The sequence below is a fragment of the Vipera ursinii genome, assembly GCF_947247035.1.
Source record: "Vipera ursinii genome assembly, chromosome: 1".
NCBI classification, from domain to species: domain Eukaryota; kingdom Metazoa; phylum Chordata; class Lepidosauria; order Squamata; family Viperidae; genus Vipera; species Vipera ursinii.
In genome coordinates this window covers 178,965,773-178,988,869 of record NC_139512.1, presented here as the reverse complement: position 1 = coordinate 178,988,869, position 23,097 = coordinate 178,965,773, and the positions used below count along the sequence as shown (strand labels likewise).

At 40.2% G+C, this 23,097-nt stretch overlaps 1 protein-coding gene across 2 annotated transcripts in view; it reads right to left on the bottom strand.

The window, feature by feature from the left end:
• The window catches only part of CREB1 (cAMP responsive element binding protein 1), a 54,576-nt gene extending 33,939 nt beyond the window's left edge, over window positions 1–20,637 (bottom strand). Inside the window, exons 1-2 of one of the 2 annotated variants that reach the window (XM_083354946.1) lie at window positions 20,567–20,637; window positions 383–504 (exon numbers count right to left, since the gene is read on the bottom strand). In XM_083354946.1, coding sequence (XP_083211072.1) covers window positions 383–496 — 114 coding nt within the window. In that variant the 5' untranslated portion in view covers window positions 497–504; window positions 20,567–20,637. Of the gene's footprint in view, window positions 1–382; window positions 505–20,452 lie in introns of both variants that reach the window. The other variant, XM_083354945.1, reaches the window with a different exon arrangement.
• Between the last annotated feature and the right edge of the window lie 2,460 nt (window positions 20,638–23,097).

The window sequence follows — 23,097 nt, the reverse complement described above, 5'->3', positions numbered from 1 at the left end:
ATTTATGCAGCCATTTTGAGTTTAAAATATCCTTACATCTTTTTCCAAAGGAACAAAGTAGGGACTTTCACATTATTTTAAGAGTTTTAAGGTTCTAAAATTGACTTATTAAATTTACTGTTTAAATTTTTTTAAAAATATCTTAAATAGCTGATATTATTTTCTACTGATTCTAAAAAAGTATATAAAATGTGTGTAAAATAACTTTAGTGCTTTAAAATGTATTATTTCACTATGGCAGGAATTTTGCAAACGAGTGTCCCACCACTAGCCTCCTTTGAAAATGCCATAAAAATGTCACAAAATTTCCAATTTGTTCCATCAACCCATAAAGTTGCAGATTCCACAGATGGGAAATAAATCAGTCTGTACAAATTTGTACCTGGGCCAATGTTGCAATTTGTGGTTGTGCCTGTACAGTCATCTGTTGATTTTCTGCCTCTGTAACAGTTGAATCTCCACTCTGTTGGTTCTCTGCACCAGATTCCATGGTCATTTAGTTATCTATAATGATCATGATCATCATCATTCACATGTAAAAAATAAAGAATATTTATTATAAAAATAATAAACAGATATTTAGTAGTTATTATTTTATATTAGAAATTTTCTTCATTTACATAACAGTCTTGAATTTATGACTCATCGTTTAATGACTTTCAAACTTATGATGATAGCCTAAGAAAGGATGCTTTACAGCCTGTAAAGTACTTCTGACCATCGTAAACTGTTACACCACCTTTCTCCCCAAATCACATGATTGTCATTGGGTTTTAGCAACCTGTTCACACTTAAGATGGTAAGTGTCTTGCGATCACTTGTCGTTTTTAATCTTCTCTACCATTTGTCTAGAGCACTCTCTTTGGTCTATGGAGGCAGGCTGACGAAAGCTGAACTCATTCAGTGGGGTGGAGAAGCCAAACTTAGATCCTTAAGATCTAACTCCATTCCTGCACCCTGCTGGAAACATTCCCTTTCACACTCGGGAGGGGAGCTGATATCCTTTCTGATGATTTATGCTCAGTTTCTGCACCCCACGGAAGGAATTTCCTTCTGTGATAGAGAAGAGCTAAGCCTATTGCTAAGCACATTGATTTGTGCTTTAGATTGTAAGCCGCCCTGAGTCTTCGGAGAAGGGCGGGATATAAATGGGATTTAAAAAAAAGAGCTGATATCCTTCGATAGGCAGTTCTTTCAACCAACCCCTGGAAATGAGAGGGTGACAAAATCGAGTGTTTCAGCTCAAGCAGTGAGGCAGGACAGTATAACATAAAGGGGTTGGTGGGCTGGGGGGGGGGCGGAAGAAAAGGCTCAGCACGGGCTGGGCATGAGTGTCTCTCCCTCAGGATTTCAGCAGGGAAGATTTTCAGCTCTTGAGCAGAGCCTCCCAGAGTCTCCCTCTGCCAGAGACATCCTGGACTACAGTCTGCTTAATGAACCATGCAATCACTTAAAGACCACAGAGAGGAGCGCGGGGATTGCAGTAATTGAACAAAGCAGTCATGTGAATAATCACACGTCTCACTTCATGACTGCTTCGCTTAGCAACCAAGACTCCAGTCTCAGTTGTGGTTAAGCGAGGACTGCTTTTGATCATAAATTAATTACTGCAGTTCTGCACACAATTAGATTTAACACTACAAAAATAATACACAACTTTGCATTTATTTAGGAGTAAATTCAAGTAAAATCAACTGCATGTATTTCCTACAGAAAACCTTATGCAAAGTAACAGATAGAAGTTGGCTCCCTGCCCTGCTCCTCCCTTGGCAGCCTCCCAATCAGAGTCCTTGGAAGATCAGAGGACCTCCTGAGTTAAGTCAGACATGATGCCGGGTGAGAAGATGGGAGAATCACTTATTTCCAGAAGTTGTCTCTGATGATTTTTCCAATCTTGCTTATGAGTTATTTTCTATCTTATATGTTTTATCGAAGAGGAGAACTAGCATAACAGGCAATCAAATTAAAGACAGAAGTAGCATAAAAATAAATTATGGAACAATAATTGTGATAAACGCTTTTGCCAAAAAAGTTGCAAACAAAATGTCAACCAAGAGTCATGCTAAGATTTGATGGGTCTAGTAATTAAAAATATTAAAATTATCCTTTCTCTTGATGTGGATTTTTTAACAGTAATCCTCCTCCAAACAATAAATTCTGATAACCTAGCTTATGTTAAAACTTGCTGTTGTTAAAATTTAGAGATTCTATCTTGCACAACAATATGAGCATTTGGGGTTCTGGTTGCACAAGTGCCATTTTGGCCAATACATGCTCATATTGGCCACTCTTGTTATAGTTAAGCAGGAAAAACTACATGTGGCATAGCTTCAACTAAAGCTGGCAATCAGCTTCATCTTACAAAAAACATTATAGAAAACCTTCATTGAGCCAATCATGAAGAGTGAAGGAAACAAATATCTATGGGTTTACCTAGTGCCAACTGTGTATAAAACACTCCTTACTTAAAATGTAAGGAGTAAATGACAGTTCATGAATTAAGAAATGAAAAATACTTGTATGTTTGGGGAACTAAGAGAAGGAGGAAGATTGTAACAGATATTAACAAACCCAATTTGATCTTGTGATGTGTAGTTGATTAGTACATGCAGGGAACTAAACTTATAAAGGTAATCCTTGACTTATAACAGTTCATCAAGTAACCGTTAAGTTACAATGGCACTGAAAAAGATGTCTTATGACTGTTTTTCACACTTACAACCATTGCAGCATCCTCGTGATCAAAATTCAGATGCTTGGCAATTGGTTCACATTTATGATGGTTGCAGTGTCCTGGAGTCATGTGATCAGCTTTTGAGACCTTCCGACAAGCAAAATCAATGAGGAATCCATATTTTATTTATTTTTATTTATTTTAATTCCATTTATATCCCGCCCTTCTCCGAAGACTCAGGGTGGCTTACAAGCTTAGCAGTAGCCTTCATTCTATGTATATGCCTGCTTATTAGGGCTTTCACACACCCCAAGCGGCATTATTACAAAGTCAGCTTAATTGCCCTACTAACTTAACAAATGCAACGATTCACTTAATTGTAGCAAGAAAGTCATAAAATGGGGCAAAACTCACTTAACAAATGTTTCACTTAGCAACATAAATTTTGCGCTCAGTTGTGGTTGTAACTTGAGGACTACCTATAGTGTAATAATGAATGACAGAGCTATAATATAGGTCAGGAAGTAGGAATTGTTATTTAGAATGTTATAGCATATGTGAAAATAGAATTAATCGATTGGTGGTAGCTGCATATTATACTTCAGTGAAAGGTCATGAGTTTGGGGGAAAGTTCTGAACAATTGTAACCCAAAGGAAATAAATGATTCTGTGATGGGACATGAATGAATAAAGACAAGAAAGCAAAGAAGTGACAGGGCCATTTGGGGAGCCTACAACAAATGAAGATGGTGATCTGCTTCATGAGTGCTTGCTTATAGTAAGGGCATATCTCAAATTAATTGGAGAAAAGCTACTTGAAAGAAGCATAAAATGAAAGAGGCTGCAGAGAAGAAAAAATGCATGTAACAAGCTTAATTGCTGCATAGTTAAAAATAATATAATCAAAGGAACAGTTAAGATTAAGAGACAAATGAAATGCAGAATGATTTTAATGGAAATATGAAATTGTAGAGAAACGAGAGAAGAGGGATAAAAGGACACCCTTGGAATTATTGAAATTTTAAGGTGATAAAATGATCAGGGATGAAGCTGATGTGAGGGAATTTTGGAGAAAGTATTTCGAAATTTGTATAAGAATTTATTGTATCATAGTTATAAAATAAAAAGATGAAACAAAAATCAATGCTATAAATACTAGTACTGAAGGAAAAAAATAACCAATAACCTATGCTGTTAAGAATGTAGAACAAGGGCCAATGAAAAGACGGAAATTTTTTAATAAGCTTATTTGTCAAAAACTAGATTTAATTGCAATTCAGGAAGTTCATAAAAAGGAACAACAAAAATATCTGTTAGATCAACCAAAACTAGGAAATCTATTTGTCTCATTAGATCGACAAAAAAGGGGGGGTGGCATTATATGTGAATGAGAAATTGGTAGCTAAACAAGTTTATAATGATAGAGAGGGTAGAATATTGATAGTCGAGGTAGAAATAAACTATAGGAAGGTGATGATTGTAGAAATATAGGCCCCGAATGGAAATCAAGAAGAGTTTTTTAAAGCATTACATAATAAGATATGTAGTATAGACTACGATGAGATTTGTTTGTTAGGAGATTTTAATGCCATTTTAGACAATAATTTGGACTATAAGGGTAATAAGACCAGAAAAAGGAAAAGAAGAATATTACCGAGATCCTTTTTTAAATTGGTCAAAGATTTAAACATCCAGGATATATGGAGGGAAAGAAACCGCGAGGCTAGACAGTATACATACTATTCTAACTGACATAGTTCGTGGTCCAGGATTGACATGGTGTGGATGTCAAAGGAAATTAATTCCGAGGTCGAAGAGGTGTGTATAGTCTGTAGTCATGAAATGCTTCGAAAGATTGGTTCTCCAACATCTTAGGACATGCCTCCCACTGGACTTTAATAAACATCAATTTGCCTACAGGGGAAATAGGTTGACAGACGATGCCATAGCTACTGTTTTACACTCTGTAGCAAGTCATCTCGAGAAACCTGGAAGTTACGTCAGGATGCTTTTTGTTGACTACAGCTCGGCTTTCAACACCATTTTGCCAAGCATTCTCATCGAGAAGCTGACTGACTTGAAATTCTCCCCCGCCATCTGCGATTGGATTCAAGACTTTCTTAGGGATCGGTTACAAACAGTGAGGGTCGGGTCTGCTTTGTCCACCCCCCTGAAGCTTTGCACCGGCACGCCACAGGGCTGTGTGCTTAGCCCCTACCTGTACTCTTTATACACTTATGATTGTGTATCATCTGACCCATCCACTGCGATAATCAAGTTCGCACATGATACAACTGTGGTGGGTCTTATTACAGGTGGGGATGAGACAGCGTATAGGGTGGAGGTACTTTAAAAAACCCACCAAAAATGAAGAATCTACAACTACCAAATGAAGAATCTACAACTTCCACAGCTGTTTAGATCTTATTTTTCCTTGTATTTTTCCTTGCATTTTTTTCAACTACATTTTTCCTTGTATTTAAATTTAGCTGCAATGTATAAGCAATATTGCTGGTTTTAGTTTCTATGACAATGGAAAATAGTTTCTTGCTATCTTCTCTACGAGTCCCTTTTATATTACTGAATACAAATACCATGTCACCCCTGTCTTCTTTTCTCTTGATGAAACATCCCAAGTTCCTTTAATCTGTCCCCACAATAGGGCTTATTCTCAATTTTCCGCATTAAATTTTCTTCTGAACCTATATTATCTAACAATATCTGTTTGGAAATGTAGTGCTCAGAATCATTTATAATATTCCATATGAAAGGAGGGGTGTTCTGATGCACCCCAGAACTGTGTTAGCAAATGTCTCACAATGTGCTTCTTTTTCAGCTTGCTGTCGATGATGGCCTTCTCTGATGTTGTGCCCCAAGCCATCTTGAAAAGAATTGGTAAGTCATATTTTGTGCACTTGCACATCAAATCACAATGCTTTCAAATGGTTAAGTTTCAAAGATCAAATGCAAACAAAAAATTTCCATTTGGATGCCAAGGAAAACTATAATTTGCATAGACAACATTGAAATGAAGCTAAAAGGAGAAAATCTCTTATTCCAGATTGGGTCACTAACTTTATTATCACTTTAGTAGTAATATAATAAATGTTGCAATACATTCACTGATCTTAGATTATGTCTAAGCCCCAATTTAGTATATATCTACAATAATTAAATAATTAAGATTAATAATTAATCATCCCATAAGCCACCCAGAGTTACCTTGTGGCAAGATGAGCGACTAATAAATTTTACAAATAAAATAAATAATACTTCATGTTTCAGATTCCCAACCTCTTTAGAGACAGCTTCTGATCCTCTTATTAAAAACTATTCTTGGTGAATACTGTTCTCTGGGAATTTTGAAGTTGTTATCCTAACACATCTTTTTCTACCAGGAGAAAGCATTTGTCTACAGATCAGACTAATTTGAGAGAGAGATCAATTCTTCAAGTGATCACTCTTTGGTCAACCTCCACAAAATTTACACTAGCAACTATAATCAGGGAACTAACCAACAATCTACACTTGATGTGCAAGACTCAGATCAGCACGGGTTCCACAAAGCAGTCTTCCAGAATGACCCTATTTAGTGTGTTCAAAGCGATTAGCCAACTTTGTTAAACAGTAAATTGTAAAGCTGCAAGTCCCATCTTTGGCTGAACAGGAAAGAAAGACAAATTTTCCATTACAACTCAGGAAGAAAACTGATGAGAGTTTAAAATTCAATCATTAATGTTCCTTGCCATCACTGAGAGCCTTCTCCAATTAAGAAACATAGCAAAATTAAATTCAGAAATAAGTGCAATTTTATTTAGAAACTTTGTCTTACGTTACACATACACAAAATAATCTCACAACAACATATTCTGCACCAGTATGATATAGATGCTAGACCACAGGTCGGCAACCCGCGGCTCCGGAGCCGCATGTGGCTCTTTGAGCCGTCTCCTGCGGTTCCCAGTCGCCCGGTACGCGCGCACCTCTTCGAACGGGCAGTGGTGCGCACGCACCTCTCCAAATGTAGAGTGGCACCGCCCGTTCCGAGGTGCACGCGCACCTTTCCGAAGGGCGGAGGTGCGCGCGCACCTCTCCAAACTGCCGCCGTCCTGTTTGGAGACCTGCCGCGTTCGTCAAACATGGACGAATGCGGCAGCTGTGCAAACGGGACGGCGGCGGCTTGGGAGAGGTGCGTGCGCACCTCTCCCAAGCCGCCGCCGTCCCGTTTGCACAGCTGCCGCATTCGTCCATGTTTGACGAACGCGGCAGGTCTCCGAACAGGACGGTGGCGGCTTGGGAGAGGTGCGTGCGCACTCTCCAAACTGCCGCCGTCCCGTTTGCACAGCTGCCGCGTTCGTCCATGTTTGACGAACGCGGCAGGTCTCCGAACGGGACGGCACGCACCTCCAAAGGGGAGACCCATCGCTGCGCAGGTGCCTGCCATTTTGCGCATGCGCAGTTTTTTACACATGCGCGTGAGTGGACGCACGCACACGCACATTTTGCGGCTCCCACTTTTTTGTTTCTGTGATGGAACCGGCTCTGAGTGGCTCTTTTCCTTTTTCCGGTTGCCGACCCCTGTGCTAGACTGAGATCAGATTTAAGTTTACCTTCAGCCATGTTTAAGTTTACATTAGTCAAGCACTGTCTTTAAAGCCAATCTGATCAAAGTCGTCTTATGAAGAAAAATTGGAGAAAATAATACACATATAAGCTACCCTGAGTTCTGGTGGAAAGACAAAAATATAAATGTAGGAAATAAACATAAATGCTTACACAGTATTTTATAAATGCAACTGGGAATATGTGTCATGGAACAAACCTGCAAACTTTAAATGATCTATTAACTTTCAAATTATTACCACAGTTGAACTAATTTTCATTTTCTTTACAACCTGACCACATTAAGAAAATATGTCCGTTTTTCCAATTACCAGTGAATAATGCTGTGGATTGAAGATTAAACAATACTCTATGCCTAAAACCTCAAATACTGTAGCAATGAAAGCCATCTTGACTTTTGATGCAGTAATTGTCTATCAGAGCTTAATAAAAACACAGCCAAGATCAACTAATGACATTCTTGGCTTAGTTAACATTACAGCTAGTCCTTGACTTACAACAGTTCATTTAGTGACCGTTCGAAGTTACAATGGCACTGGAAAAAGTGACTTATGACCATTTTTCACTTACAATTGTTGTGGCATTCCCCTTGATCACATGATCAAAGTTGTTGCTTGGCCACTGACTCCTATTTATGACCACTGCAGCATTCTGTGATCATGTGATTACCTTTTGCCTCCTTCTGACAAGCAAAGTCAATGGGGAAGCCAGATTCACTTAACAACCATGTTACTAACTTAACAAGTACAGTGATTCACTTAACAACAGTAGCAAGAAAGGTCATAAAAATGGGCAAAACTCACTTAACAAATGTCTCACTTAGGAACAGAAATCTGGGCTCAATTGTGGTTGTAAGCTAAAAAATTACCTGTATTAATGTTACCTATAGGTACATGAAATAGAGCTGACCTAGCCATATGTACTGGCTCTAACATGAATTATTGTGTAATAATACACTATATTACTTGTTCAGTTTATGTTCATTAGACATGCAGATCAACAGAATGTGCAACACCTTATAAAAAACAAAACTCATGCTGACAAAATCCCTACAGAAGGAATTTAAAGTTTTAATAAGATATTAACCAATTTTTAAAACACGTTTGAACATATAGCCTGTTCAAATTTTATTTATATAATAGACAGGGAATATTCCGGCCTTGGAGATAGACCAGAATTCAGTAACATAGGATATGGTTTATTTTCAGAATTCACCATTTAACCTATGCAGATTAAAATGATCAATTAATTGGCTTTTATACTAAGCAGTACAGTAGTGGATTATAGAAATAAAGTACGAGTCTGCGTAAGATTTTTGTTTACAGTATTCAGCCAGCTTTTTCTCAGCACACTTCTATGCTATGAAGAGAATTGGATTTGATTATTCTGAGCACAGACTATTTTTATATGTGTTAAAAACAAAACTGACTTTTTGGGCATGTGCAAAAGAATCATTGAAATACTTGCTCAATTAAGCAAGCCCACAGAACAATGACAGAGAAAGTCAGGTTAAATTGTATCTGTTTTACCAAGAAATTGGGGAGAGCAGGATGAAAACTTGGGATGTTTCTCTCCCATCAAGGGCATAAAAATGTTCAGTCTCCTGAATAATTTCTTTATAAAAAAGCTTAGACTTATTTAAAATTATTTTGGTAAGTTTATCTTCAAGATGAAACAAATTGTACCTTAATGTACTGATGTCTGATAGCTGAACTCTTATAATTATCTTTGAGAAATTCTACAATTGGCAAAGTGCCAAATGATCAAGAGAGCTGATTTCCCAGTCTTTGAAAAAGTATGTTTGTATGTGTATGGGGGAGAGTAGTACTGTATTTCTAGCAAAGTAGACAACAGTTAGCTTAACCCCAATATATGGGGAAATTCCAGAATACCTTGAAAGAACTGCAGTAATAACAGAATTCAGCAGTTTTGTTGAGAACGAACTGTGCCAGATGAAATTTATCTTTTGATTAATTTTCCTTTAGATGTGTATGCATGTATTCACACATGCTTTCAAGTCATTGTTGACTCCTGGTAACTGCCAATCTCTGCTGTTTTCTGGGCAAGATTTTCAGAAGTGATTTGCCACTGCCTTTTCCTAAGGCTGAGTGAAAGTAACTGGCCTAAGGTCACCCAGTTAATTTTGTTCCTATGGAAGGCTAGCAGTCACATCTCCTGGTTTCTATTCTGGTGCCTTCAATCATAGAACCAGTTTCCTTAATAGACTGCAGGTGTAAAATGGGCATAATGTATCTTGACATCACCACAACACTTGACAAAGCAGCCCGTAACAGTACTGGCTTTTAGCAAGCTTATTAAGTTTGGAGTGGCATGATTAGCTGGCTTAAAAACATACCCAATGGTTCTTCAAATCAGTGATAGAAATGAAAGATCAGTCTCTGTTGTTAAATGTTTTTATTAATGACTTTAATGAAGAGGCTGATGGAATGCTCATCAAATTTGCACTAATACATAATTGGATGGTGTAGCCAATGACCAAGAAGAAAAAAGGTATCCTTAGAATTATCTTGATAGGTTGGGGAAAAAAGCTGAAAACAGAATGAAATTTAATAGTATAAACATAAATGAACATTTCTTTACTTACCAAACAAAAATAATATGCAAGATATAGGATGGAGAATACCCATTCAATATCTGGTAGGATGTTGGTAATGCTACTGATGAAAAATATTTTGGAAAAAGTGTTGACCACAAATTGAATATGAGATAATGTGTATTATTATCAATACAGTAAACAAATTCCGTGAGGCTACACGTTACTATTTAGTGCAAATGCGATAAATGTTTAATAGGAATTTTTACTGAAGACTAAAAAGACAAAAGACCTACAACTATTTTCTGAACATGAATGAAAGCAGTTGATGGAGTTCTTTGGTTTAAGATCAGCTGATAAGTGTTGGTTTATAGGTCATTTAATTTTTTTTCCTTATCTAGATTTTTAAGTTCCCTTATCTCTAAGATTTGGAATAAATAAAGAGAAAAAATTACCGTAGTCTGTCCTTATCTGACGATATACTACAAACTAAAGAAGTATGTCATCATGCTCCTCTGACATGTTCTTTTCAATTACCCAGGAATTCTAAGTCTCTTTGCTAACCACTATTAACGCAGCATCTAAGGCATGGGTGTCAAACGTGCTGTGTCACATGATGTGTCGCAACGTATCATGAGTTTTTTTGCATTGCTGGAGCTGGGGTGTGTGCAGCCTCCATATGATGCAACCAGCCCACAGGCTGGCAGTTTGACACCCCTGATCTAAGGGTATCAGGTTTCAGCAGAATTAATAATAACCCACTCACAGAGTGTAGTGTTTAAGGTTCTCATTCACATGCATCTCTTTCCTTTAGTACAGAGGTCCCCAACCCCCGGGTCCCCAGAAACCGGGCCGCACAAACAAGCAAAGGCCCATCCACGGGATGCAGATAACACACAAAACCACACCCCCTCCGGTCCATGGAAAAACCTCTCTCCACGTAACTGGTCCCTGGTGCCCAAAAGGTTGGAGACTTCTGCTTTAGTATCTTGCTGTGTACTTTCAATTTTAACAAACAATTATCACTGAATCTACCATTTACTTAATTGGGATTGGATCATTTGAATCAATGTAACTTGAATACAAATGGCATGCTTATGCCAATTATGGAACATACTATTATCTGGACATACACATATGCAACTCTAATCTGAAGAGAAAAAGGCACAAACATTTAAAAAATGTGGTACAAAACTCCTATTAAAATGCAATCTTAACTATTTACAAATGTTGAAGGTAGTGATTCAAGTTCATAGTCTATAGTCCACAGATGGTTTTTTTTAAAAAAGAGTTTAAAACTTCCATAATTTTATTTCTATATAAGCTTATGATATTCTTAATGTAATGACTACATTCATTTTACATAATCTAGATATAAGGATACAGGGAGTGCAGAATTATTAGGCAAGTTGTATTTTTGAGGATTAATTTTATTATTGAACAACAACCATGTTCTCAATGAACCCAAAAAACTCATTAATATCAAAGCTGAATATTTGTGGAAGTAGTTTTTAGTTTGTTTTTAGTTATAGCTATTTTAGGGGGATATCTGTGTGTGCAGGTGACTATTACTGTGCATAATTATTAGGCAACTTAACAAAAAACAAATATATACCCATTTCAATTATTTATTTTTACCAGTGAAACCAATAGAACATCTCAACATTCACAAATATACATTTCTGACATTCAAAAACATAACAAAAACAAATCAGTGACCAATATAGCCACCTTTCTTTGCAAGGACACTCAAAAGCCTGCCATCCATGGATTCTGTCAGTGTTTTGATCTGTTCACCATCAACATTGCGTGCAGCAGCAACCACAGCCTCCCAGACACTGTTCAGAGAGGTGTACTGTTTTCCCTCCTTGTAAATCTCACATTTGATGATGGACCACAGGTTCTCAATGGGGTTCAGATCAGGTGAGCAAGGAGGCCATGTCATTAGATTTCCTTCTTTTATACCCTTTCTTGCCAGCCACGCTGTGGAGTACTTGGACGCGTGTGATGGAGCATTGTCCTGCATGAAAATCATGTTTTTCTTGAAGGATGCAGACTTCTTCCTGTACCACTGCTTGAAGAAGGTGTCTTCCAGAAACTGGCAGTAGGACTGGGAGTTGAGCTTGACTCCATCCTCAACCCGAAAAGGCCCCACAAGCTCATCTTTGATGATACCAGCCCAAACCAGTACTCCACCTCCACCTTGCTGGCGTCTGAGTCGGACTGGAGCTCTCTGCCCTTTACCAATCCAGCCACGGGCCCATCCATCTGGCCCATCAAGACTCACTCTCATTTCATCAGTCCATAAAACCTTAGAAAAATCAGTCTTGAGATATTTCTTGGCCCAGTCTTGACGTTTCAGCTTGTGTGTCTTGTTCAGTGGTGGTCGTCTTTCAGCCTTTCTTACCTTGGCCATGTCTCTGAGTATTGCACACCTTGTGCTTTTGGGCACTCCAGTGATGTTGCAGCTCTGAAATATGGCCAAACTGGTGGCAAGTGGCATCTTGGCAGCTGCACGCTTGACTTTTCTCAGTTCATGGGCAGTTATTTTGCGCCTTGGTTTCTCCACACGCTTCTTGCGACCCTGTTGACTATTTTGAATGAAACGCTTGATTGTTCGATGATCACGCTTCAGAAGCTTTGCAATTTTAAGAGTGCTGCATCCCTCTGCAAGATATCTCACTATTTTTGACTTTTCTGAGCCTGTCAAGTCCTTCTTTTGACCCATTTTGCCAAAGGAAAGGAAGTTGCCTAATAATTATGCACACCTGATACAGGGTGTTGATGTCATTAGACCACACCCCTTCTCATTACAGAGATGCACATCACCTAATATGCTTAATTGGTAGTAGGCTTTCGAGCCTATACAGCTTGGAGTAAGACAACATGCATAAAGAGGATGATGTGGTCAAAATACTCATTTGCCTAATAATTCTGCACTCCCTGTATAACTAGCTCAATAAATGATGCCTACGCTGTATTAATAGTTTTATTTATTGCAATACCATCCCAAACTACAGGCTCCTGATGGTGCACATTTTTATGAGAGTCACTGAATCAATATGGGGTTTTCTGTGAAAATGAAAATTTGACCATCTAGAAAAGAGAATATTAACAATTTACAAAAACATGGGCATGTTATTTTGGGGTGCTATATTGTATTTCTCTGAAAATGAACAGACTTTTAAAAATACTATCTTTACCAAATTAGCAGAATTATATTTGTAATTTTATTACAGCAATTTACAATTGTAAATGGCCCGTGGTAAATTCTTTAACAATACCAATGTAATAGCATAGGATTAATTACGTTATTACAGACCCATTAATAATATATTACCAAAACAATCTTACTTCCAAAGGAAAATTGTTTGTGAATCCCTTAGCCTTCTATTTCACAGCTTCTATACTGTATTATAGAATTGACCCAATATTATGTATGGAACCCACTCTCCTACAGTTCTAGAACATGGCCTTTCAACCAGTGGTATTGGTACCACCTGTGGTACATTGGCACCTGGCAGGTGGTATGCTACCATCCTAGAAAGGTGGTAGCGCGGGAGGGGAATGAGCTGAACCAGTGGCAGCACCGCACAACCCTGAGTGAGAGATGGCTAGAGCTGCAGGACTGTCAGAGCTCAGCGAAAGCGCCAGGATCAGCACTTCTTCGGGGCTGTCAGGGCTCAGTGGAAGAGCCAGGATCAGCGGCAGGCTCCAGCTGGAGCTTGGCGCTGATCCTGGAGCTTCTGCTGAGGCCAGAAGCGCCAATCAGCTGAAATGTTGCAGCATTTCCAGGGTCTTGTGATTTACATTCAGATGTTTGGCAACTGATTCATATTCATATTCTGATGGTCAGTGTCCCAGGGTCATGTGAAGTGACCAAAACCTGCTGCAACCACCCAACAGACGGGGGGAATAAAAACCAAACACCCCCGCCCCACCCCCATTGCCAATCCTCAACAGAAATGCTCACAACAATGAAAACCTTGGACAGGAGGAAGAGCGCCACCAGGCAGGCAGGCGTCTTGCTTGACTGTGGCTCGGGGGGCACTTTTTTCAGTGCCATTGCAACTTTGAACAGTCACTAAGTGAACTGTTGTAAGTCGAGGACTACCTGTACTTCATCACTTTTCTTTTCTTTTTTTTTGGTCATCAAGTTTTTGACACCTTGCTAGGCAATTGGTGGTACTCAGATTTTGCCATATTCTAAAAGTGGTACAATGGGTGAAAAGGTTGAAAAGCCCTGTTCTAGAAGGTCATTAAGACTTAGCTATTTTCACAAGCCTGAGGTTAAAATGTTTGTGGAGCCCTTTGCTTAGACCGCTATGTTTTGCTGTGTTTTAATTGTATGTTTGATATACTGTAACCTTTTTTCAAGAATGCAGAAAGTTGATCTAATAAATATTTTAGCTTTAATTTTAATGGAAGATAATTGCCTTATATTTGCAAACAAAGCACCTGAAGGCAGAACAACAAGCAATGGATGGAAACTAATCAAGGAGAGAACCAACCTAGAACTAAGGAAAAATTTCCTGACATTAGAGGAATGATCTGCCTACAGAGGTTGTGGTGCTCCAACACTGGAGGTTTTTAAAGAAGATATTGAACTGCTTAACTGAAATGGTATATAGGGCAGTGGTGGTGAACCTATGGCACGCGTGCCAGAGGCGGCACTCAGAGCCCTCTCTGTTGGCACACGCGCCACTGCCAGCAGCAAAACCATCAGGCCACCACTGCTGCCCGGAGCAGGAGCCCCACCCAGCAGAAAGGAGGCGAAGCAGTCAACTAGCAAGCTTGAGTAGAGGTCGTAGAGCAGAGGTCACCAACCATTGTTGATTGATGAACTGGAAGAAAAGGGAGAAGCATTTTACGTGCGTGCATGTATGCATAGGGCCGCGAGCATGCACGCGCTGCAAATGGGGTGGGGCTAGTGCCTGCGTTATATTCACTAGCCCTGCCCAATTCTTGCATGGTACAGTGCCTTGTATCTGCATCTCACGGTGCCGCGACAGCTGTTTTTGTGCCTTGCAGCACGGTGGCCCATTTTTTCGTCCCTGTTTTTTGTGTGCCGGAGGCAGCACTCAGAGGCACCTCCCTGCCCCCGCGCTCAAGGGCACCAGAATGCTGATGTGGCCCTGGCACTTTGCGAAAAATAAGTGGGTTTTGGGTTGCGATTTGGGCACTTGGTCTCTAAAAGTTTCGCCATCACTGGTATAGGGTTTCCTGCTTGAACAGTGGGCTGAACTAAAAGATCTCCAAGGTTCCTTCTGTTATATTAAAATATGGGTATCCAACCTTTTGGCTTGCCTGGGCAGCACTGAGTGAAGAGAAATTGTCTCGGAACACATATAAAATATGTATTTTGTATAAATCACATAATAATGTTAAATTTATTATTTTGTGGGGTTGCATAACTAGCTGTCCATGCAGCCTGTGGGTCACAGGTTAGACACCCCTGTATTAAAATACTACATATCTTATTTGGACAAAGATAAAAAATAAATCATTTATCTGCATTTACATCCAGATAAACATCCATTGATTTCATTGCTTTCTTCTTCAAAAAATGCAATTTTAAGTTTTTGCATACGCATGGGTTTCAATGGGCTGCATATAGACCAATGTTTTCATGGAGGCTAGTCTTCCAAGGTTCAGCCTTACTTTCAAGTGATTTGCATAACTTTGCAGATTGAGACATGTAGCCAGGACACCATAACTACAGCATAACTGTAAACCTGCTGGTGAATCAGAGGGAAACTCTTATGGTTCATACAATCTTGACAGATGAGAAATGGCAGACATGTTTCTCTTAAGTTAAGCTATTTGCATTACTTGCCATATGCTAAATAAATATATATTTGCATTACCAATTTTCTTCTGTGTAAAGCTGCAATTGCTGATATGTTCTGGGTTGGTGATTCTTAAGTTTGCTGGACTGAGTGCTTATAATGGAGACATTTAGTTCTGTGCAAATTTTTAGGAGTTACAGGCTTGGTTCTAACTTCATACAATGTGCTTAAATCAAAATGCATTTATGGTTTTGTTTTGCCTTATTTTTTTACGTGAATCCAATCACTTTGCTAATAAACTACCATTTACAGCTTAGCAAATGCATCCAGGCATAAGATCATAAGGCAGACAAGACTTTCTGCTATCATTAGTGAAGTTGAGACTTTAGCAGAGACCCATCACTGACAGGCATTAAAATTGTGGGAAAACTTCTCCCACACATTTCCCATCAACTCAAGCCTGAGCCACAAAAGCTGTTAGTTTCACTTTGCATTTTATGACAAAATCATGATAGGCTGTGTATTTTCACTGTGTGAAGGACTATTTGTCTGCTATACTATGAAGAACCAATTTGTAATAGTCATTAAGGCACCAAGCTAGAAATTAGGAGATCCTGCATTCTAGTCCTAATTTATGCACAAAACCAGGTGACTTTGGGCCAGTCATTCTTTCTCAGCCCCAGAAAACAAGCAATGACGAACTACTTTAAAAAAAAAAAGTTGCCAAACTGCAGGTACCAGTTGAGGCAGTTGACGTGATTGGCCTGAAGGCATCAAACGCCCCCCCCTCAAAAAAAAACCATGAAATAATCGGTAGTTAGTTTGGAGGTTAATATTAAAGGGAACAAAGTGTGAAAATCATTTGTCAGCACATGCAGGGTAAAAAAGAGTAACTAGTTTGGGACAGCTTTATGAATTGATTCACATACTGCACAAGACGTCTGTTTGGTGCTTGTTTAGTAATATATGAATCCAGCTATTGATGCATAAATCATGATTTGTGACGGTATGATACAAAAGAAGAGTCAGTTGTGGTTCATTGAGACAATGGCTTAATAGAAGTCCAGTTGATGAGAACTGTTTATCTTCAGATATGATGCTGACACAGGTAAACATAATTCCAGAAATTTTGAAATTGGATTAAAAACTAATTTTCTATAGAATCCACAAGTAGACCACACAAATTATCCACACTTTTGATTTTATATTGGATGAACAGCAAATAGATGGAAATATACAAAATCTGAATTTCATAGTTGAGGTTGGTATTCAAGTTGAAATAATTGATCATAAATAAGGCAATTAAAAGGTATAATATCAAGCTTTCCAATATTAGGCTTGTAACACATAGCTGAAGTACATTTAATTCTTCTGAAAAATCTTTACATATAGCAATTAGAAATACTGTAACTTTTTTTTAAAAAATGAACATGAAAAAAATCCTATATTCATTTGAAAACTACAGTAGCCTATTACAGCCTACAGAAAACTGAAGCACTGCAACATTCATTCAGATCTATTTTAAAGCTACTAAATCAGGGTGCAAAAATCTGAATGACTAGTAGTTGGTAGTAACAACTGGCTGGATGACTTTGGGCCAGTCACTCTCTCTTAACCCATCCTATCTCATGGGGTTGTTATTGTGGGGAAAATAGGAGGAGGAAGTATTAGGTATGCTTATCACCTTTGAATTATTTAACAATAATAAAGGCTGGGGGGGAAAATCCAACAAGATACCAAAAGTCTTGTTCCTACCCTTTTGTAGCATTTTTGCAACCAGGTGTATTAGCCCTATTATATTTTCCAAGTTTTTATTTATGCCAATAATATTTTCAGAGGCATTTTTATGAAGTAAACTTGGCTGTTTAGGCCCTTAGAAGCAACATCTCTTGGAAAGAGGAATATTACACACTTTTCTTTAAAATATTCATCTTCTGATGATATTCATATGGAACAGATTATGCAAAAAATAGTGTATTTTAACAAAGATGTTTGACCTTTGACTAGTATATGGGATTATACAGCTAACAGATTTACATAAGCCTCTTTTTTCTCTCCAAGAAACAAACAGAAAAGTTTTATTCAAAGTACAATAGATGGAAAGCAGTCAATAAATGCAACCCAGATTATTGTGCTTGCATTACGAATACTATCCAACTAATCAAAAGAATCAGGATGAGTGATCTAAATTCTAAAAGATACAGCAATGCAATATAACCCTCAACATATGAAAAAATCCAGAACTTTTTGAATGACTTAAAGTTTCCAAACATTTTCCTTTTAGCACTGCAAGGATTTCAGCTTCTACAGTTCTGAAGTTTCTTGCATTTATATCTGAGTGAGAAACTTATGACCCTCTAAATAAGGGGTGTCAAACTGCCAGCCCACAGGCTGGACACATCACCCGGAAACCGCGCCCACCCCATTGATGGCAATGGCAAAACTGTCCCAATATGTTGCGCAACGTCATGTGACATCGTGAGTTTGACATGTCTGCTCTAAATGTTGCAAAACTACAATCCCCATATCTCTGTGTAGTTCAGTGCTACCTGCATACTGTCTACAGTAGATAGTATATTTGCACTATGCTACATGGAAAAGAATATATGCCTAGAATCTAAAGAGATGACTTTGGGTCATTTCTCTCAGCCCAACTCACATCACAGGGTTGTTGTGTGTAAATAGGAAACAACAGCATGTACGCCTCTCAAGTTAACCAAAAATAAAGATAGGATATAATCAAATAAACTACTTTAAATCTTGATACGATAATCCTGATTTTTTTTCAATAAAATGAAGTGTTGGAGAACAGTTGAACAAAAAGACATAATTATTATGGAAGTAAAAAAAAAAGGAATGTGAGCACCTGTGTCTTATGTTGTAGCACTTTTTGGCCCAATTTTTATTTTCTGTTAAAGCATGTAGCTGCCAATTACAGATGACTAAAAATAAAATCTGTGAAATATAACTAAATCAGCTAGCATCAACAGAGACACTCAGTTTACTCTAATCTGATTAATGCAAACCTCTGGTTTTGAGAGAGCCTCTAAACCCCATGAGCACTTTTTCAAAGGTTTGGAAGGGGTCAACAGCATCCAGTCTGTACAAGCTGAATAATGTTTTGAAGAATTCAAATTTGTAGTTTTAATATCCAATCTATGTGGGTGTGATAGTTAAATAATGAATTCAAACATATGTTATAGACTAATCTGAAAGTGGGGAAAAAAAATCTCTACGTTTTAAGTGTAAAACTCCCTTACATGCTGTCTCCGCTTTTTGAGTACTAACTATATTTCTCTGAAAGATAACAAACAAGATACTATATAAATTACATATTCTCAGGCCTTATATTATTTTAATTAAGCTGGCAGATTTGGACTGCAAAAGTAGATAACTACAAGACAGAAGCCCAAATATTGTCTATTATCATATGTCAATAACATTTGAGGTTTTGCAGCACAGTTCTAGTAGCCCTAATTCTAGGGTTTCTTTATAGTATGTTTAGCACAATATATTGTATCATTACACAAATTATATTACTAATAAAGAATTACTTCGTTCAATATAACTCTTTATCTTCACTGTGGTCATAGATTACTATGCTAGACAGATGAAGTACAAAAAATGAAACTGGAGGAAAAGCTGATACAAGTTCGTTTCAGATAGGCTCAGACTTTCACAATATACAGAGAGAGAGAGAGAAAACAATTTGTTCTAGAATGTAGGTTTGGTCCAAAGAACTTTATTACAAAGGGACTCTGAAGGCTTTTTAATCTCGGTGCACATTTTGGGCAGTCATCAAGACTAAAATTTTGAATTAAAAACATTGGGCTACGTGGAACTCTAGAAACAGAGGAAGAACGGCCGAGACTGCAGATCTAACTTGGCCAGGCTGCCCCAACCCCGTCCACACTGCCAAGGAACTCCCTGCAGGAGAGGGGCGGGAAAATCCAAGTGGGTTTTGGGGCTGGGCCGCCAAACTTCCTTACCTAGGGGCTAGGTGGCAAAGCTGCGTTGGGGGAGGAAGTTGGAGGGAAAGAGAAACTGGGGGGGGGAAAAAACGGGGTTGACTGCGAGGGCAGACCCCTGCTCCCGAGTCATCACTGCAGCCGAACGGGATATCCGCGGCCGAAGCTAAACCAGCCGAGGGTAGGCAGGGCCGCGTGAGGCGGCGGTCCACGCCAGGACTCGGAGCCTTCTCACCGCCAGAGAAGAGGAAGGGGCCTCCGGCGCCGCCACGCCAACAGGAGGAAGACGGCCGGGAGGGATCGCCCAGGGCCGCTTCTCCCTGCTGGCGCGGAGGTCAAGAGGGCGGCGGTGGCCGCGGAGCGGGGTTCCCGCTACTGCCCCCTCCCCGGAACCCTGGACGGCCGCCGAATCGTCTCCTCCCCACGGAGAAAGCGTGGCGGCGGCGGCCGCGCCGTTCCCTCCGCTGCCCGCTCGCCGTCTCCATCCGCCATTATTCTTTGTTCCTCGCGCGGGCCGGCGGCAGCTGGGCTCGGCGGGAGAGGAGCGGCTGAGGGGAAAGAGGCGCCTCCATTTTAAAAAAAGGCCACCCCGAGGCGGAGGGGGAGACGAGCCGGCGCTGCTGGGGTCGCCAGGCCGCGGCTCGTCTCTCCCTCCTTCTCTCTCTCTCCGACTACCGTCTCCCCCCCCCCGCCCCGACACCCGCCCGCGAGGCAACCCCGCCTCAACGGCCGCGCCGCTGCTGGTACTGGTGGTGGCGGCGGCCCTGTGGCTGCCGCCCCTCCCTGTTTTTCTTCTCGGGCTGTTAGTCGCCTTCCTTCCTTCTCTTTGCTTTTCTCCTCTTACCGGCTACAGGCTGCTCCGTCACTGCTTTCGTTCGCGCCTAGGCTCTCGCCGCAGTTTTATTCTCTCCCCCACGTAACACACCGCGTCAAACTACACCTCCGCCGCGTCACTCACATAACACACACACGCTCTCTCAGGCTCTCCCAGCCCCGGCGACAGGCAGGCAGGCAGCAGCGGCCGACTGAGAGGGAGAGAGAGAGGAGCCAGCCAGGGAGCAAGCGCCGCAGAGCATGCCTCGGCTCTCCTCCGCCCCCGCCCCGCGCACGCCCCCCTCCCTCCTCTCTGTGTACGGAAAGAACCGAAAGGCCCCCACGGAAATGCCCGAAGGATCTGAGCGGCCGCGGCGGAAAAGAACGACCGGCAGACTGCCCGCGGAGTGGCGCGGAGGGTGGTGATAATGGGCAGGGGGTGTGTGTAATGCAGGGGTCTTCAAACTTGGCCCTTTTATGACTTGTGGACTTCAACTCCCAGAATTCCTCAGCCAGCTTTGCTGGCTGAGGAATTCTGGGAGTTGAAGTCCACAAGTCATAAAAGGGCCAAGTTTGAAGACCCCTGGTGTAATGCCTACTGTTAAAACGGAAACGATCGGCAGACATTTTAGTCGCTCAGCCTGGCCGAGAAAGCGCAGATCTACGTTCATGATCCAAGGCAAGGGCAGGGCTACGAGGAAGAGCACGCCTCTCGGGCTGCTTGCTTTCTTGGCGGAGAGGAACGGCCCTCGCTTTGCCCAGTAACCCTCCGCCGCTTCCCTGGTAAGGGAAACGGAGCTTGTGTGTTAATGCCAGGGGCGCAAATTTCCGAAAGGAGACGAGCACGGCGAATACTGTAAGGGAGCGGCAGGAAGAGCAAAGCCGAGGAGAATTTAGGCTAGAAAGCCAGGCGGGCGGAGGGAGATTGCGATTTTGCCTGGATGGAAATTGGCCGCTTTTGCAAAAGCGCGCCAGGACTTGGAAGTGCAAACAGCGACTGAATGCTTGAAGGTGTTTTTTTTTAAAAAAGAAAGATGGTCGCACGTGAGGAAATAGAAAAGATTTTTGGTAGGGTTTAATTAAACAGCAACTTAGCCCTGAGGAAAAAAAAGTGAGAAAAAAGTGAAGATTTTTTTTTGTATAAGGAAAGACAGAGATAAACTTATCAGGCTGTGACAATCTTGTTTTCTCTAGGATGTACATCAACCATGACCTCAATAATCTTTAAAAAGGGAAAGTTATAGCCTGGGATTTAAGGATGTCTTCTTAGGGAAGGGGCAAACCATAGCTTCTTTCAAAACTGCTCTCATCAATCTCTACCATAGTGAAGTGTTGAAATGCGTTGCCATGTATTTTGAGAGCCAGGAAAATCTACAGAGTAATCTGGCTGCCAACAGTTGCTAGTTCATTTAGTTCTCGCTATTACGCTATTCAGGATGCACCATAAGGAAAGGAACACCCCATAAACATAAATGCTGCTGCTCTTTAATGGTTAGATGGCCCTAGACATTGGTGTCTGAATACAGGTCTTTTTAACATTCATATTTTATTGTATTTTTTTAATCTAGGTGAAATGTTAATATATATTACAAGTCCGTGTACAAGTCCATGTGCTAAATATAGTAAAGTGTTAACTATGTGCTGGATCTCCTTCCCAAGGAGCCTTGGGGAGGACGGTAGAATCAAACCTACAAATAATTGGAGACAGCCAAAAGAATATCCTGCTACTTCATCAGAATTCATAAGGCAAAATATTTCCAGTTAATGAGGCGAGATGCATACGTCTCTCACAAGTAGATTCTTTCATGCACAGTCAAGAATAAATTTGAATTCTCTTATTCTAACACCTTGTCTCATATTCCATGAGTACAGCACTTAAATGTTCTATAATTTTAATGCAATATAAAGTTTAAAATACAGTTAAGTATAAAGCAAATGTATATATACTACAGAATTACATTCAGTAGTATCCAATAAGAGATAATCACTCCCCCAAATTAAATTGTCATGAGGTTAGCTAAATTTACATTATAGAATGTTATCCATCTAGATGTATTGCACTAACCCGCCCACCCCCCAAAAACCTAACCGTTCTTACTGCCATTGATCAAATTTGAATCGATGATCTTGCACTTTCTGTGCCTTTTCCTATTCCATTTCACTCCTTAAGTTGCATCTTTTCCATCTGCTATATATCCATTCTTATTTTTTGCATGAATTACAGATCAGTCAAATAATGGCCAAGTTTATTTGACCAGAAATCTGCCACTACTTCCTTAAAGTATTTCAGTTTGATCATTTCCAGCTATTTTGCATTCCCATAATCATTACATCTCTCAGTCTTCTTGTTCCAGGAGTCTTGCCTCATGTGATTGAAATTATCCAGCACTTTACAGACTGTCAGCCACAGAGAGTAGGAAACATGGCAGTAAGTTATACATCTAGCCAAAAGCAAGGGGATACATTCAGTGCACACAAAGCTTGCAAGGGTGTCAAACTGCCGGCCCACGGGCTGGACGTGTCATCTGGAAGCCATGCCCACCCCAATGCCGGCAATGGCAATGATGTCGCGAGTTTGACATGTCTGCACTAAGCAAACAGATGATTCAGCCAATGTCAAGCATGTCATTAAGGGAGGCTGCCAAGAGGAAGCTTCGGCTTAATGGAAGATCAGAA